This window comes from Monopterus albus, unplaced genomic scaffold, assembly GCF_001952655.1.
Source record: "Monopterus albus unplaced genomic scaffold, M_albus_1.0 scaffold99.1, whole genome shotgun sequence".
Classification (NCBI taxonomy): domain Eukaryota; kingdom Metazoa; phylum Chordata; class Actinopteri; order Synbranchiformes; family Synbranchidae; genus Monopterus; species Monopterus albus.
In genome coordinates, this window is record NW_018127979.1 from 750,006 (window position 1) to 762,997 (window position 12,992).

The 12,992-nt window shown below is 38.6% G+C and overlaps 2 protein-coding genes across 8 annotated transcripts in view; one reads left to right on the forward strand and one right to left on the reverse strand.

Moving 5' to 3' along the window:
* The window catches only part of itgbl1 (integrin, beta-like 1), a 37,211-nt gene extending 32,057 nt beyond the window's left edge, over positions 1–5,154 (reverse strand). For both annotated transcript variants that reach the window (XR_002275634.1, XM_020609266.1), the window contains exons 1-2: positions 4,862–5,154; positions 1,754–1,956 (exon numbers count right to left, since the gene is read on the reverse strand). Coding sequence is in view for 1 of the 2 variants with exons in the window: in XM_020609266.1 (XP_020464922.1) it covers positions 1,754–1,956; positions 4,862–4,953 (295 nt within the window). In the remaining variant the exon portion in view is untranslated. The remainder of the gene's footprint in view (positions 1–1,753; positions 1,957–4,861) is intronic.
* Positions 5,155–8,515: 3,361 nt separating this feature from the next.
* nalcn (sodium leak channel, non-selective) overlaps positions 8,516–12,992 on the forward strand; it is a 78,000-nt gene continuing 73,523 nt past the window's right edge. For 3 of the 6 annotated variants that reach the window (XM_020609553.1, XM_020609555.1, XM_020609557.1), the window contains exons 1-2: positions 8,516–8,620; positions 12,819–12,928. Coding sequence is in view for 2 of the 6 variants with exons in the window: in XM_020609557.1 (XP_020465213.1) it covers positions 12,902–12,928 (27 nt within the window). In the remaining 4 variants the exon portion in view is untranslated. The remainder of the gene's footprint in view (positions 8,621–12,818; positions 12,929–12,992) is intronic. The other 3 variants (XM_020609554.1, XM_020609558.1, XM_020609559.1) reach the window with 2 other exon arrangements.

A 12,992-nucleotide genomic window follows, 5' to 3' on the forward strand; every position in this document is an offset into this window, starting at 1 on the left:
TATATACCAAAATAAATCACTCCACCCCTCACCTGCACGCATAGACATATATATCTCCATTAGACCTGTCCAGGAAAGACACATTAAACCAGGGCACTCATAGCCCGATGACTACAGAGGACACCAAAGATAAAGGTAGATATTATTTTCAAGTACATCTATACAAAGATCAGCACCTCTCACAACTATTAAGGTAAGTAAGTGTCTGCTGAGTTAACAAACTGAAACCACTCCTCTTGTACCTACAGTGTATTATGTTGTATCTTAGTTGCCAGTTTATTAAATACACCTAGCAAAAGCTGATGGGGTTTAATACATCAACCCTGCAATACATTCAGTTTTTGTAGAAAGTTGGTGTTTAGTTGTTAATTTAACTTTATCAACCTTTAAGAGGCTTTGTAGTGCTGTTGAACTGTATTGTGCTATAGTTAGAGATGATTCTTGGATTTGTCTTTCCGATTCATCCATTCGTCATTCATTTTCCAAACAATGAAGGTAGAGTAAATATTAGAAATACAGCTCGGTACAAAGTAATAATATTCTTTTGTTGTTGCTGCTGAAAACAGCTGCGTGTATCTCGAAACAATGCTATGAAAGCAATGAGAGGAAAGCAGTACAGTCATGGACAGAAGAATCAGTGACATAAAACGTTCTTACAAATTATAAAGCTCTGTAGAGCAAAGACAGACTGCTAAAGTCTGATGACAACTCTCTTTGGGTTAATCAACATGAGCAGTCCCTTTCACATTACAACATATGTAATCATTTGACTAACTGTTCATACAAAAACAGTAATTCTAAAGGTTTTATCAACCCTATAAGAATGACACACAAAAAAACAAGTTAAATTTACACCTAAAACTCTTTAGCAGGGCTGTTGTATTAGACTGATGTCCCTAGTAAATTAGCAGCCAAGTAGTGTAAAATGAATATCACCTTTCCCTTTGATGCTCCTCTATATTAGCTTGCAGAGTATGTCTAGCCTACTTAATGAGCTTTGTAAAGTTAAGTATAACAACTTACTAATCAAGTTAATTTTTCTCTCTGTAATATGTGGGTCTGTCAATTCTGTGTTCTTGGAAGATTATTGTGGAAAGTGGAGACTTTCTGATGAGGCAACATGTTTGTGAGTGTGGATGCATTGTTAAGTGCTCTTTATGTGAATTTTCAGGCAACAGGCTAAGGTCAAAGCATACTTTTCAACAAAAGCAAATGCCTTGGTAATGTATGAGAACCAACCAGCTGTCTATGACAAAACATTTTAAAGTACTGCCAAGGTACTGAGAGGCATGACACAAAACCCCCCCAAAACCCCTCTGATTCAGCAATAATGAGAGAAACAGATGAAACAAAATTCACTAAAGCCATTCCAAATCTGTGAAAAGCATGTTTTTAACTTCAAATAATAAAAATGAAAAGGATATTAAAAGCCTAAATATATTTTGTAGGTTAAAGGGTTACACCCTTAAGTGCTTCATTCTTCCTAGTACCTGGCTAAAGCATCTTCAGCAGGTGAGCTTCTCTGATGTAAGCTAACAGTGCAGTATCACTTACTGACCACTACTTATAACCATACCTCAAACATGCTGAGCTGTCAGATGGTGCACAGTTAGTGGCAGATAGTTTTAAAACCCCAGACAATCAAACCTTTGTTGGCCAGTGTGCCAATTAAAGAAAGTAGAACAGTGTTATATCTGACTCTTTGCTTTAACACCAAACCATTTGGCTCCATGTCAGTACATAGTGTACTCACCATTGCAAGTTTTTCCATTATATGTAACACAGACCCAGTTGTGGCACTCGCAGCGAGGTCCGTAGAACTTCCCCGGATCCGTGGCCTCGCAGATGCAGGTGCCGCAGTCACATTTGCCCCTCCCGCTGCAAATCTTGCCATCAGGTGTCTTGCAGCGGCGCAGAGATGACTCTGTGGACAGCCTACACTCACCTCCCACCTGGCTGGGGAAAAAGAAGGAAACATCAGTTGTTTTGCAGCTTTGCAAACTCTGAGGTCAAGGATCAAGTGTGCTATCACATGTGCCTGTTTGAAAAGCAAAATACCACTGCTGAGCAGAAAGTTTTTCACTGAGATACCTGTGGTAGCAATGTGTTCCTTCATACTTCAACAAAGACCTATATTCAAAATGTATAGTTTAAATAAAAACACTCATAAACATTTATAATTTAATAGTGTTTACCTTCAATGTGAGTCCATTTCATTGCTTCAGTGTTTCTTGTACATACAAATTTAAGCATAACAAGTAATGTCAAGTCAAGTCAAAGTGTTTATTTGTCATATGCACAGTTAGGAAACGTGTTTCCCTGTACAATGAAATTCTTACTTTGCCGTCCACATGAATGCCACAAAATACAAATGAAATATAAAGTAGATAAATAAGTAACACTAAATCTAAGGCACTTTAAGCGGCAAATGCAGCAATGTAATAAAACATATAAGAATATAATAGAGATTGTCTGCTGCATGGTAGCAGCATGTGCAGCATTCAACAGTCAATGTGCAATTATGCATGTGCAAACTGAGAATGTAAACAGTACAGGTCAACAGTACATGACGTATTTCCTGGTAACAAACTCCTCAGCTGTTTAGGAGTCTGATGGCAGAGGGGAAGAAAGAGTTTTTCAGTCTAGAGGTCCTAAACTTCACACTTGTGAACCTTCGGCCAGAGGGTAGGGAGGCGAAAATAACTGAAAATAACTACACATACTAAGTTCAGTTAATTTGGCTTTAATTTACTAATAACACTCAATATGACATTAACAAGTAACTATTACAAATAGTGGACTTCCTGTCTAACAAGTATAGACGCCCCCCCCCCATCCCCCCCCCCCCTTTATCTAATTGCAGAGAAACAGCTTCACCTCACATTCACCTCACCAGCAGCTGCAGCTGAACTTTGTTTTTACTTCATGTTTTCTCTCAGTAGGATTTGTTTCATCTGGATACTGTCTGACGTTCCTTTTCAGTTCCTGCTTTGTCTTTATATTGGATGGCTGTAAAATGTGGTAATTGTATACACATTTCAAACAATCAACAGATCAAGTGTTCCTAACACTTAAGTCTAAATTAAATACAGAATGTGTGTGTTTCCTGTGTCATGTCCAGGTTACACAAGTTTCACATGGGCTTCACACACTGAGGTCGTTCCATCAGGTGACTTTCTGCAGTCAAGTATGATCTTGTCTCTATGTTACACTGCCCTGTCCTCCTCCAGCCTCAGTCAGTCATTTGGACTGCTACATCACTGTGAACTGCAGCTGCCAGGGTTGTTTAGTCTGTAAAATACCTCCTGATTCAGCCTCAGCAACAAGGGACTTTGTCATTATGGGTATTGTAATCTAGAAGATGTCTAAGAAGACAATGATAGTGGAAGTCTTCCCATTTCAGGCTTCACTACCCAGGGTTAGACTGGGATATAAAATCAGGCCTGGAGATCCTGGGCATACTGCAACATAATCAGCTTGTTAACCAGTCCCTGCAGGGTTGTCTCAATGCCAAAATATTACCATGGGGGTGGTAATAATGTTATACTCAAATCCAATACATCTCTTGTAGAACTGTTTTTATAAATGTCTGGAACAGTGCAGCTCAGTGAAGTTTTTCTTCTGTCACTTATGAAAGAAGAAGAAAAATGCACAGTCTGCACTGTCTCCCCTGTGGTTGTCCTGACACGCTACAGTACATGGAACATAACCTCTGTGAAATGAACATACTATAGCAGAGGCTCTTGATGTTGATGCCACCTATTAGAGAGGGCTGGAATAGAAACAGGGTTCAACATGTTTAGAGCACTCAGTGCACTTTAACCTAAACTAATGAGAACGAAAGCATCATCACTGTCATCACTGAAATTGTTAGCCTAGCTTTATGAGTACAGGTTGAGACCCTCTGTTTTAACCCATATGCTCTAAGAAATTGCTTACATTGTGAATGTCATATGGGCTTTACTTAGTATTAGCATCACACTCTTTGGCTCTGAAGTTACAATGCATAGCCTTTATTACTGACTTTTGATTTTTCACACTGTCAAGTTAATTATGATGGCACACCAGCTACATAAACAAGGTAGAGATTATATGGAGAAGACCTTCTGTGATAGAGTGTAGGTTTGCTGCTGCTGTCCCATAAACACACTGTAAAGTAGAACATACACATTATATTCAGCAGGCATGATGCACCTGCTTGTAATAACTGCTGCAGCTGCATTAAGTTTAATGGCAACATTTACACTTCAGCAGACTGAGGTTCCACTGAGAAAGGAAAAGGTAAACAGGCATTAATCTTTCACATTCCTATTTTAATCAGTTCCAGTGACTGACTTTATTTCATTCTTTCGATTTTCACAGTCGACTCAAATACAGAGGGTTTAACGTATTAGGGGCTTAAGTTAAACATTCCATATTTTACAGTATATACAAAAGCAAAATTTTTTTTGCAGAAATAAATTTTTGACCTACATAACCATCATTCTAGCCAGTGTCACTGAAGCTTCTTTTGCACCAAATTTATAACTATGAAAGTTGTCAGAACATTGTTTACACTTCTTTGTCTTCAGGTTTTCATAAGTGCAATACAACATTAAATAATAGAAATGAAGAAGCACACTTTTACCATTTGACTTGTCATGCAACATTATGAGAGTTGGGATGTGAAACAACATGAAGAAACCGCACAAAAAACCAAAAGTGCAGCCTCCACGTACTGTATAGTCACTCCTAAACTTTTCCACACGGTGGTCTCCAAACATTTTCTTTCTCAGCAAAACACAGCGCCTCCCTCTTCCTTCTTGCTCTCTAGACTATCACAGAATAAACAAGGAGAAAACAAAGCTGTGTGGAAACTCACCTCACCGACTGCAACAAAGTGTCATCCACGGTAGACAGCAGAATCACAATCAATGGCACTAACATAGACTGTACCACAACCCCAGTGTGCATGTTTAAATCCCACAGAAACCTGAAATAAAGTAGCTTGAAGGAATTTCCCCAATCTTCTCTTCTTAAACAGTCAGGACAGGAAGAGAGAGTGAGAGGGAGAAGAAAAAGAAGGAGAGACAGAGCAGCAGGCTGGCCTGAACTGGCTCAGTCCCTTCAGAGGCCAACAGTTCTCTCCATACAAGTGCCTTTGATTAGTCCTGACTCTCCGGCACAGTCCTGGGCAGGCGCTGGAGTGGGGAAAACTGCCAAAATGAAAAGCTAGGTCACCAGATTGAGATGTAATTAGAAGCAGACCCCCCTCCTTTCTTTTTTCATATGATCTCTCTATGGTGCTGCAGTTTTGTTTTTATAGTCTTTTGCTGTTGTTAATAATGAACAAGAGCCAAGAGAAAAAAAAGTCTTTTTTTTTCAAAAGACATCTTTATACACCAATCAGCCATAACATTATGACCACTGAGAGGTGAAGTGAAGAACACTGACTATCTGTTACAGTGGCACCGGTCAGTGTGTGTGGTATATTAGGCAGCAAGTGGACATTCAGTCCTTAAAGTTGATGTGTTGGAAGCAGGAAAAATTGGCAAGTGTAAGGATCTGAGTGACTTTGACAAGGGTCAAACTGTGATGGTGAGATGACTGGGTCAGAGCATCTCCCACCCTGCAGGTCTTGGTGGGTGTTCTTGGTCTGCAGTGGTTAGTACCTACCAACAGTGGCTAAGGAAGAACAAATGGTGAACTGGCGACAGGCTCATGGACACCCACGGCTCACTGATGATGCAAAAGCAAATTTGACATACTGTAGATTCAATTTTAACTTCCTTTGTACTTTTCAAAAGACTAAATTTAATTTGAATCTTTGCTAAAATGAGAAATCCTGTACATTGTTCTTTATGAAGAGAAAGAGTCAAGGGCTGTAGTGGTGATATCATACCTAGAGTGGTGAGGCTGTTGAATTTGTCTAAAAAATTCCCTCTAACTCATCCTCATGACCAGTTTTCACTCTTTTTACATAAGTTTTTCACTGAATTGTAGACACATCTGTGTCTAGACAGAATTCTGACTTTGAAATTCTGAGGTCAAAGTCAGAATTCTAGAATGTCAACATTCTAGGAGGTCAACATTCTAGAATTCTGACTTTGACCTCAGAATTTCAAAGTCAGAATTCTAGAATGTCAACATTCTAGGAGGTCAACATTCTAGAATTCTGACTTTGACCTCAGAATTTCAAAGTCAGAATTCTAGAATGTCAACATTCTAGGAGGTCAACATTCTAGAATTCTGACTTTGACCTCAGAATTTCAAAGTCAGAATTCTAGAATGTCAACATTCTAGGAGGTCAACATTCTAGAATTCTGACTTTGACCTCAGAATTTCAAAGTCAGAATTCTAGAATGTCAACATTCTAGGAAGTCAACATTCTAGAATTCTGACTTTGACCTCAGAATTTCAAAGTCAGAATTCTGACTTTAAACTCAGAGGTCTGGATACCTGTAAAGATCCAAGTTCAGTGAGTGAGAGAGTGGCTTTGAGTCAAGTTGGAGAGGAGCTGCATGCTGCCCAAAAATGGGATTTAAGTGAGTTCTTGCATGGTCGAGGAGTCCTAGAGGAAGCTATTTCATTAATGGAAAAGGAAAAGGTGAGTGAAAAAGACGTGTGTTAGTTTTTCACATAGTTTTTCACAGAACTGTAGACACTTCTGTGCTCTTCCTGACACAAAGCACAAATGTGAAAATGATGACTGAATCCAGTAACAATTGAGAATGAGGTGTACTCAAAACAATATTTCAGCACTAAGGACACACATTTCAACTTTGATCTGAAATTATAATGCAAAAATTCAAATCCAATGAATATCACCTGGGCAGCATGGTGGCGCGATGGTTAGTGCTATTGCTTCGCTGTGGGTTCACGGCCTTTCTGTGCGAAGTTTACATGTTCTCCCTGTGCTTGCGTGGGTTCTCTCTGGCTTCCTCCTACTGTCCAAAGACATGTGCCTTAGGTTGATTGGTGACTCTAAACTGTGGTATAGAGAATGAATGAATATCACCTGTCTACTGTTCTACAACAGTCAGGCATTAGCTTCCAACAAAGACCAATAAATAAACCAGTCTGTCTTTTAAGATAGTAGAGAATACATGCAACATTTTGTACCTTTGTATGCTACAGTGAATTAAATATTGCATAAGTTGAGGCAGAGTACTAAAGATATGCTTATTTAGAACTGCACATAGAAGTGGGCATTTTGACATTGTAGTACAAAAAGCACAGATGTGGTTAATAACAACAATAATGGCTGCATCCTGCCCATTTTTGCCAGTTGCAAGGGTTCCCAGCTTTGTGTATGATGGGTCTCTGGGCTTTGTTAGTGGTATTAGATCCACTAACAATAACATGTCAAAATTTCTGTTGAGAGATACATAGGCCTGGTAACAGATTGGTATCACCTGCTTCATTCATGCATTTTGTTATTGTGCCCTCCATCACCCCAGGCTCCTCTCAGTGTGTTAAGATGTAATGTTCATTTATGTGTTTTTTAATTAGTTCTCTCTGCTGAATCATTGTTGTTGCTCAGATTAGTGGGAGTTCAAAGAGTTGAGGCGTTTCTGCAAAACATAACCATGCACTATAAAGCAGTTTCTTTGCCAAAATGTCAGACTAAATCTCAGACTAAATTAGAGTATTTGCCAGCATAAAATTAGTTTTATTTCATTGTAAATAAATTATAGTGTTATTGGGAAGGCTGAGTTACAAAGCTGCAGAGTTCATTGATCTGCTCATACGGTAAACACTGCAAAAGCTGTGAAACTGCCATATAAGGGTTCCTACATTTTTTTCACATCTTCATCTTCATTTAAATTAACATTTAACCAACTGCACCATCACACTGTGGTATGGTGCATAATTAACAATGGATTAATAAGTGTTTTAAAGTGATATGACCATTATTCTGTAGTCAGTGGTTCATAAAACAAAGACAAGAGTAACTGGTTTAATATTATGACATAGCATCTTAATATTATTGTTAAGAGGCTACTTTATATTGTTTCTCACATTGCAAAGAAATGCAAATCCAATTTTCCATTGCACTTCATTAAACTTTTAAGATGTACTTTCTTGTCTTTTTAATGTCATTTTCTGGCAGTCAAACTGATCTTTGAATCATAGCAACCACAAATGGACAATATTTTTAAGCCTTTCAACATAAAACTGGGTAAATGTTAACATAGTCTACTGCAGATCCCTGAGCAGACAACTTTTGGCACATTTTTCAAAGGAAGAAAAAGCCTATGAACTACCCAGAGAGTGGAGTGGATGTTGCCCCTTTCATTTCACAGGAACTCTGTTGTGCCCTGACCTGGCCGCACTGTTCTTAAATCAGTAATTTGCAAAGATTTAATTTTTTAGGTTATAGGATAATTAAGATGTCAGTTTGCCAGATTTGATCATTTGAACGATGGAGCCAAAACATGTATGTGGGAGATTTAAACTGTTGTTGTGATACAGGAGCTGGTACTTTAAGCGTTTACTATTGAGAGACGACTGCGCGCCTCCGCTGGTGCCGTTTATGTGATTGCAACCTGCGCGCTCCCGCACCCTCTCTCACACACCCGGATACCAGCTGATGTCATGGACAGGACGACACACGGTAGATAAGGGGAATCTTTCTCTCGTAAGTGATACAGGAGCCTATGTTTTCTTAATCTGGTAACGTTACCACACTCGTCGTGTGTGTGTGTAACTGGACATCCAGCTGCTGTGCTTTAAGGATGCGACTGGTGTGTGGTGCTGCTGCGCGCTAGCTTGTTGGTACTCCAGGGGAGTGGAGAAATTGTCATCCTTCGGAGTAGGCCTGGATCAAATACTGACGTGTATTTGAAGCACTGTCACGTGGTCGGGTTGTCACATATCATGTTAGCTTCGTTTAGGACCTATGCTTGCCCACATTTTTGTATATATATTGTATTTAGCTTGTTTTAACACACTTTAGCGCCTTAGCTCTCATCCGTTTCCATAGTAACCCTGGCTCCTTAGCCATCCATTCAGCTTTCAGTCTCAGTAAGGATTTGCATTTCTTGTTTGACATTAAGTTGTCAATTTTACATGACCAGTGCCGAAGAAGTTTGTTTAGGAGTGTGAGTTGTTTCCCAGAATGTGTTTAGAATTTCACAGTTGCCCTTTGGATCCTGCCAGGCCATAGTGGGTTGGCCATAGTGGGGCCTTCACATCTTTGATCTGCTCCAGGCCTTTCACATATTTAGCAAGACTTGGTCAGGGTAATGTTAATGTCAACTTGTGGACTATTTTCAATATGAAGGTCTTTCAGAAATGTCAGTGTAAAACTGCAACTGACTGTGCTATGATATGCTGCAAACAGAAGTAAACTAACTTTTCATAATGTTGAATATAATTAGAGAGCATTCTAACATGAAATTCATGATAATGATAATTAACAACATTTGTTATTTGTGACTAATATTAGAGTGAAATGTGTGGCTTTTATTATTTTTTTAAATACAATGCACAGTCAGGGTTGGATAATACTGACTGAATTAAACATTGCAATGTTTGACCTACTTAAAGGCGCATCAAGTCAGATTTTACACATTGTCTGATGAATCAAGAGAAAATAGGACAGAATGAGTTATCTGTCCGTTATCTTATCCCCTTACATGACAGTCTGCTACTTGCAACCCTTCTGTTATTCAGCTTCTCTACCCTGTGTTGTCGAAATCATGGTTTAAATTAGCCCCCGCCTGCCACCTAGTGAAGGTTAAAAGAAGCGTTTTTTGAGTAGTCATTTTAAGCAACCAGCTGTGGGAGAGCTCTCAGCAGCTAAAAGCCCGAAACAGCCCAAAGTGGTCATGTTGTTTTGTGTGGGACAGAGAAAGAGCAAAAACCAGGGTTAGCGTCAGTTTGACTCTTTGAGATGGAGATTATTAAAAGGAGCGAAAGGACTCAGATGTGGTGTTCCTCTTTCAGGATGTGATAGCATCCAAAGCAAATATGTGTCAGGTTTTTTTGTTTTGGTAACATTAGTGATATAGCATGGTCCTGATTTGTACTGTTTTGAATTTTATATGATTTTAATTTGGAAGTAAATCATGTTTTGTCTAACACTAGTGCGTTGTATGTCAGCAGTCATTAGAACGTACTGGACTGACATATTTACTCGTTAGTCAAGTAATGCTAGCTTTGGATTGGAGATACATTTTGTCGCAACAGACATCTATAGTTTATATTGTCGCTAGGAAACGATGTGATGGGAGGGGCAAAGAGTGGTTAAGAGTGGCTACGGTGTCAGTTTGATTTGTATCTCACTTGAAAAGAAGTTAGAGCAGTTTTTAATATCAACAAACTGAATATACTGTACTACATAATGCGAAGATAAGTTAGATGCTTTTTTGCATTTAAAGGGATTGGAGGGTTTATTTATGATCAGATGAGCCATGTTAGAACAATTTCATAGCGAAGGATCACCTGACACTGTATTACCCACAGTTCTGTGTAGCATTGGAACATCTTTGAGCTCATTGTTTTGGTTTTACATCCCATAACTTTACTGTCCATTGTCCATTCTCGCTGCTTTCATCAAGGTCATTTTCACATGCAACAGGCAGCTGCTTTCAGTGGAAAAGCTCAGATAAAACCAGTCGCTTCCTGCCAGCACCCAATGACAAAGTTTATTCTAAACAACACTGACATACCGCTTCATATGGTTAATGTGTTTGCAAACCCATCAAGTGTATATGGAACGTTAGCATTTATTTAGAGTCATGTTTCTGAACAGCATGAATATAAACCCATTGTTTACACTCATTTTATCTTTGTCTTGATCTCCACCAACTCCTGAAGGAAATCTCTGGCTAACTGGCTCTTTAACTATTAAATCCTACAATGTGTTCACCAGCTAGTTGCTAACTTGGCAGGTGGCACAGCAGGTTCATTTTGTGTTTTGTCTGAGAACATGTACCTGCTGCTGCTTGATTTGCGGGCCGTGAAACCAAAGCAGTAAGCTAAAAGACACACTGGTGATAGCTCTTGGTGCTTATTCCCACAAGTGGCACCTTTCACACAGTGTTTATGTTGTCATATTAATTCATGTAGCTTCAAATTAATCAGACATGTAAATGAAAAGGGGGTTAATGTGGCCATCGTTTCTTGAGTGCATATTTGCCTTGGAAATGTCTTTATACTTTTCATAAACTTTAAAAAAAGTGCACCTATTTGAGACCAGATTGTATGAATACCTAAATCTCACTCTAGGACATTTTGGAGAATTAAACAACTTCACAGAGTGCACATCTATCAAACTTTGTCCTGTCTATAATAATTAAGATGATACTGCCACAGTGCACCCTTCAAGAAGGAAACTTCAGCAAAGAAAGTTTGCAGCCTCCAACAAATACTCAAAGTTACAATTAATCTGCCCAGTGATCGCATCCTGCCTGTGAGGAACGTGTTCTTTCTCCAAATGGAAAAGTAATTGCAGTCTTTGCCACATAATAGCATTTAGACCCTGTAATTTTGTTTTCACTCTTCTTCATGTCTCCATCTATGTTAAGTGTAGCAATTACACAGGGAAATTGCTTCTAACTACATGGGGTTTATAGGATAGACACTTTTTCTTGGTAAGAGAATAAATGGAATCAAGGGTGATACAGTTACATTGTTCTGTCTGGACTCCCGTCTTATCTAAATGTTATTATTCTCATTTTTGGTATATTTTTTGTTTAAAAAGGTGTTGCCTACAAACTTTTTGTACTGTTCAGGTTTTTATCACTTAAAAAAACTTTGTATTTTTAAGATTCTGTCATTTCAAAACATTTGAGGTTCAAATTCTACTTATTCAAGCAATTTCAATCAGTTGAACATGTTGAATGGGATAGCAGCTGCCTTTTCCTTTAACTTAATATTTGATTTCATTTGGCATGTCTGTTGTTAACAAGGGCTATCCATGGTAACACTAGATAAAATATGTCTCTTTTACATTTTTTTTTTTTGGATTTCACTTTATGATATTGGCACGTTTCATTGATAGGAAAAAAATTTAAATGAAATTACAAACCTTTGTGCTTATGCTGCAGTGGCACGTTTCATCAGAGCATTAGAAAATGAATGCACATTTTTTTCTGATCTTTTTGTTTTTATGTTGATGGTACTATATTTTACTAAAGTATATTATTACAACTATTATTTGCTTAAATTTATAGACCGTGATATATCCTCACTATCTTACATTACTGGACTATATTTCGAATGTTGATTTCTTGATGGATTGGTTCTCCCAAATTACAAAAAACATTATTTATTACATCACCATCTAGCCATGCAGAGAGTTTAAGATGTATCTTGTGAGGCATCTGTCTCTGAGATTTGTTGCTCTATCCCAGTACGATGGAGGTGAATGGAATTCATCTTGTGGTGCTCATAGCATCAAAAAATGACATTTAAAAATTTTAGCAGCAAAACCTCTTTCTTGAAACCAAGTCCTTGTTACTCTGGGTATGAAATATAACATTTAACAGTTTTCAGGGAAACTACTTTCTGGCAGTGTGTTATCTGGATTATTCAGAGTAAAATGGGTACTTTCCTAGAAAGAGATGTTTTCAAATATGCTTACAGCACCACAGACAAAATTCCCTTCACTGTCAGTCTATTGGAGAAGCATCAATTAAGCGTACTGGAGATCTCTAAAAACCAGGACGAATATATCCTGGTGTATTGGTATGGCGACATACCAAGAGAGAATAAATAGGTTTTTATGTAAGTTGGGTGGACCAGATGAATACATATGTGCTGAAGCTGCACCTGCTCTCTCACTCTTTACTGCTCTTATGACTGTTACCATTCAATGACTGCTGCCGCAGGACCTCCAGGCCTTTAGGACATTCTCCTTTTTGCATCTCTAGTCTCTCTCTGGTTGGTCTCTCCACCCCTCTGTGACCTGGGGATGAACGCACCAATGAGGAGCCTCACAGTGAGTCCCTTGGTCCTCCTTCACCCCATCTTCTTCCACAACACCTCAGTCACTTAGTCACTCA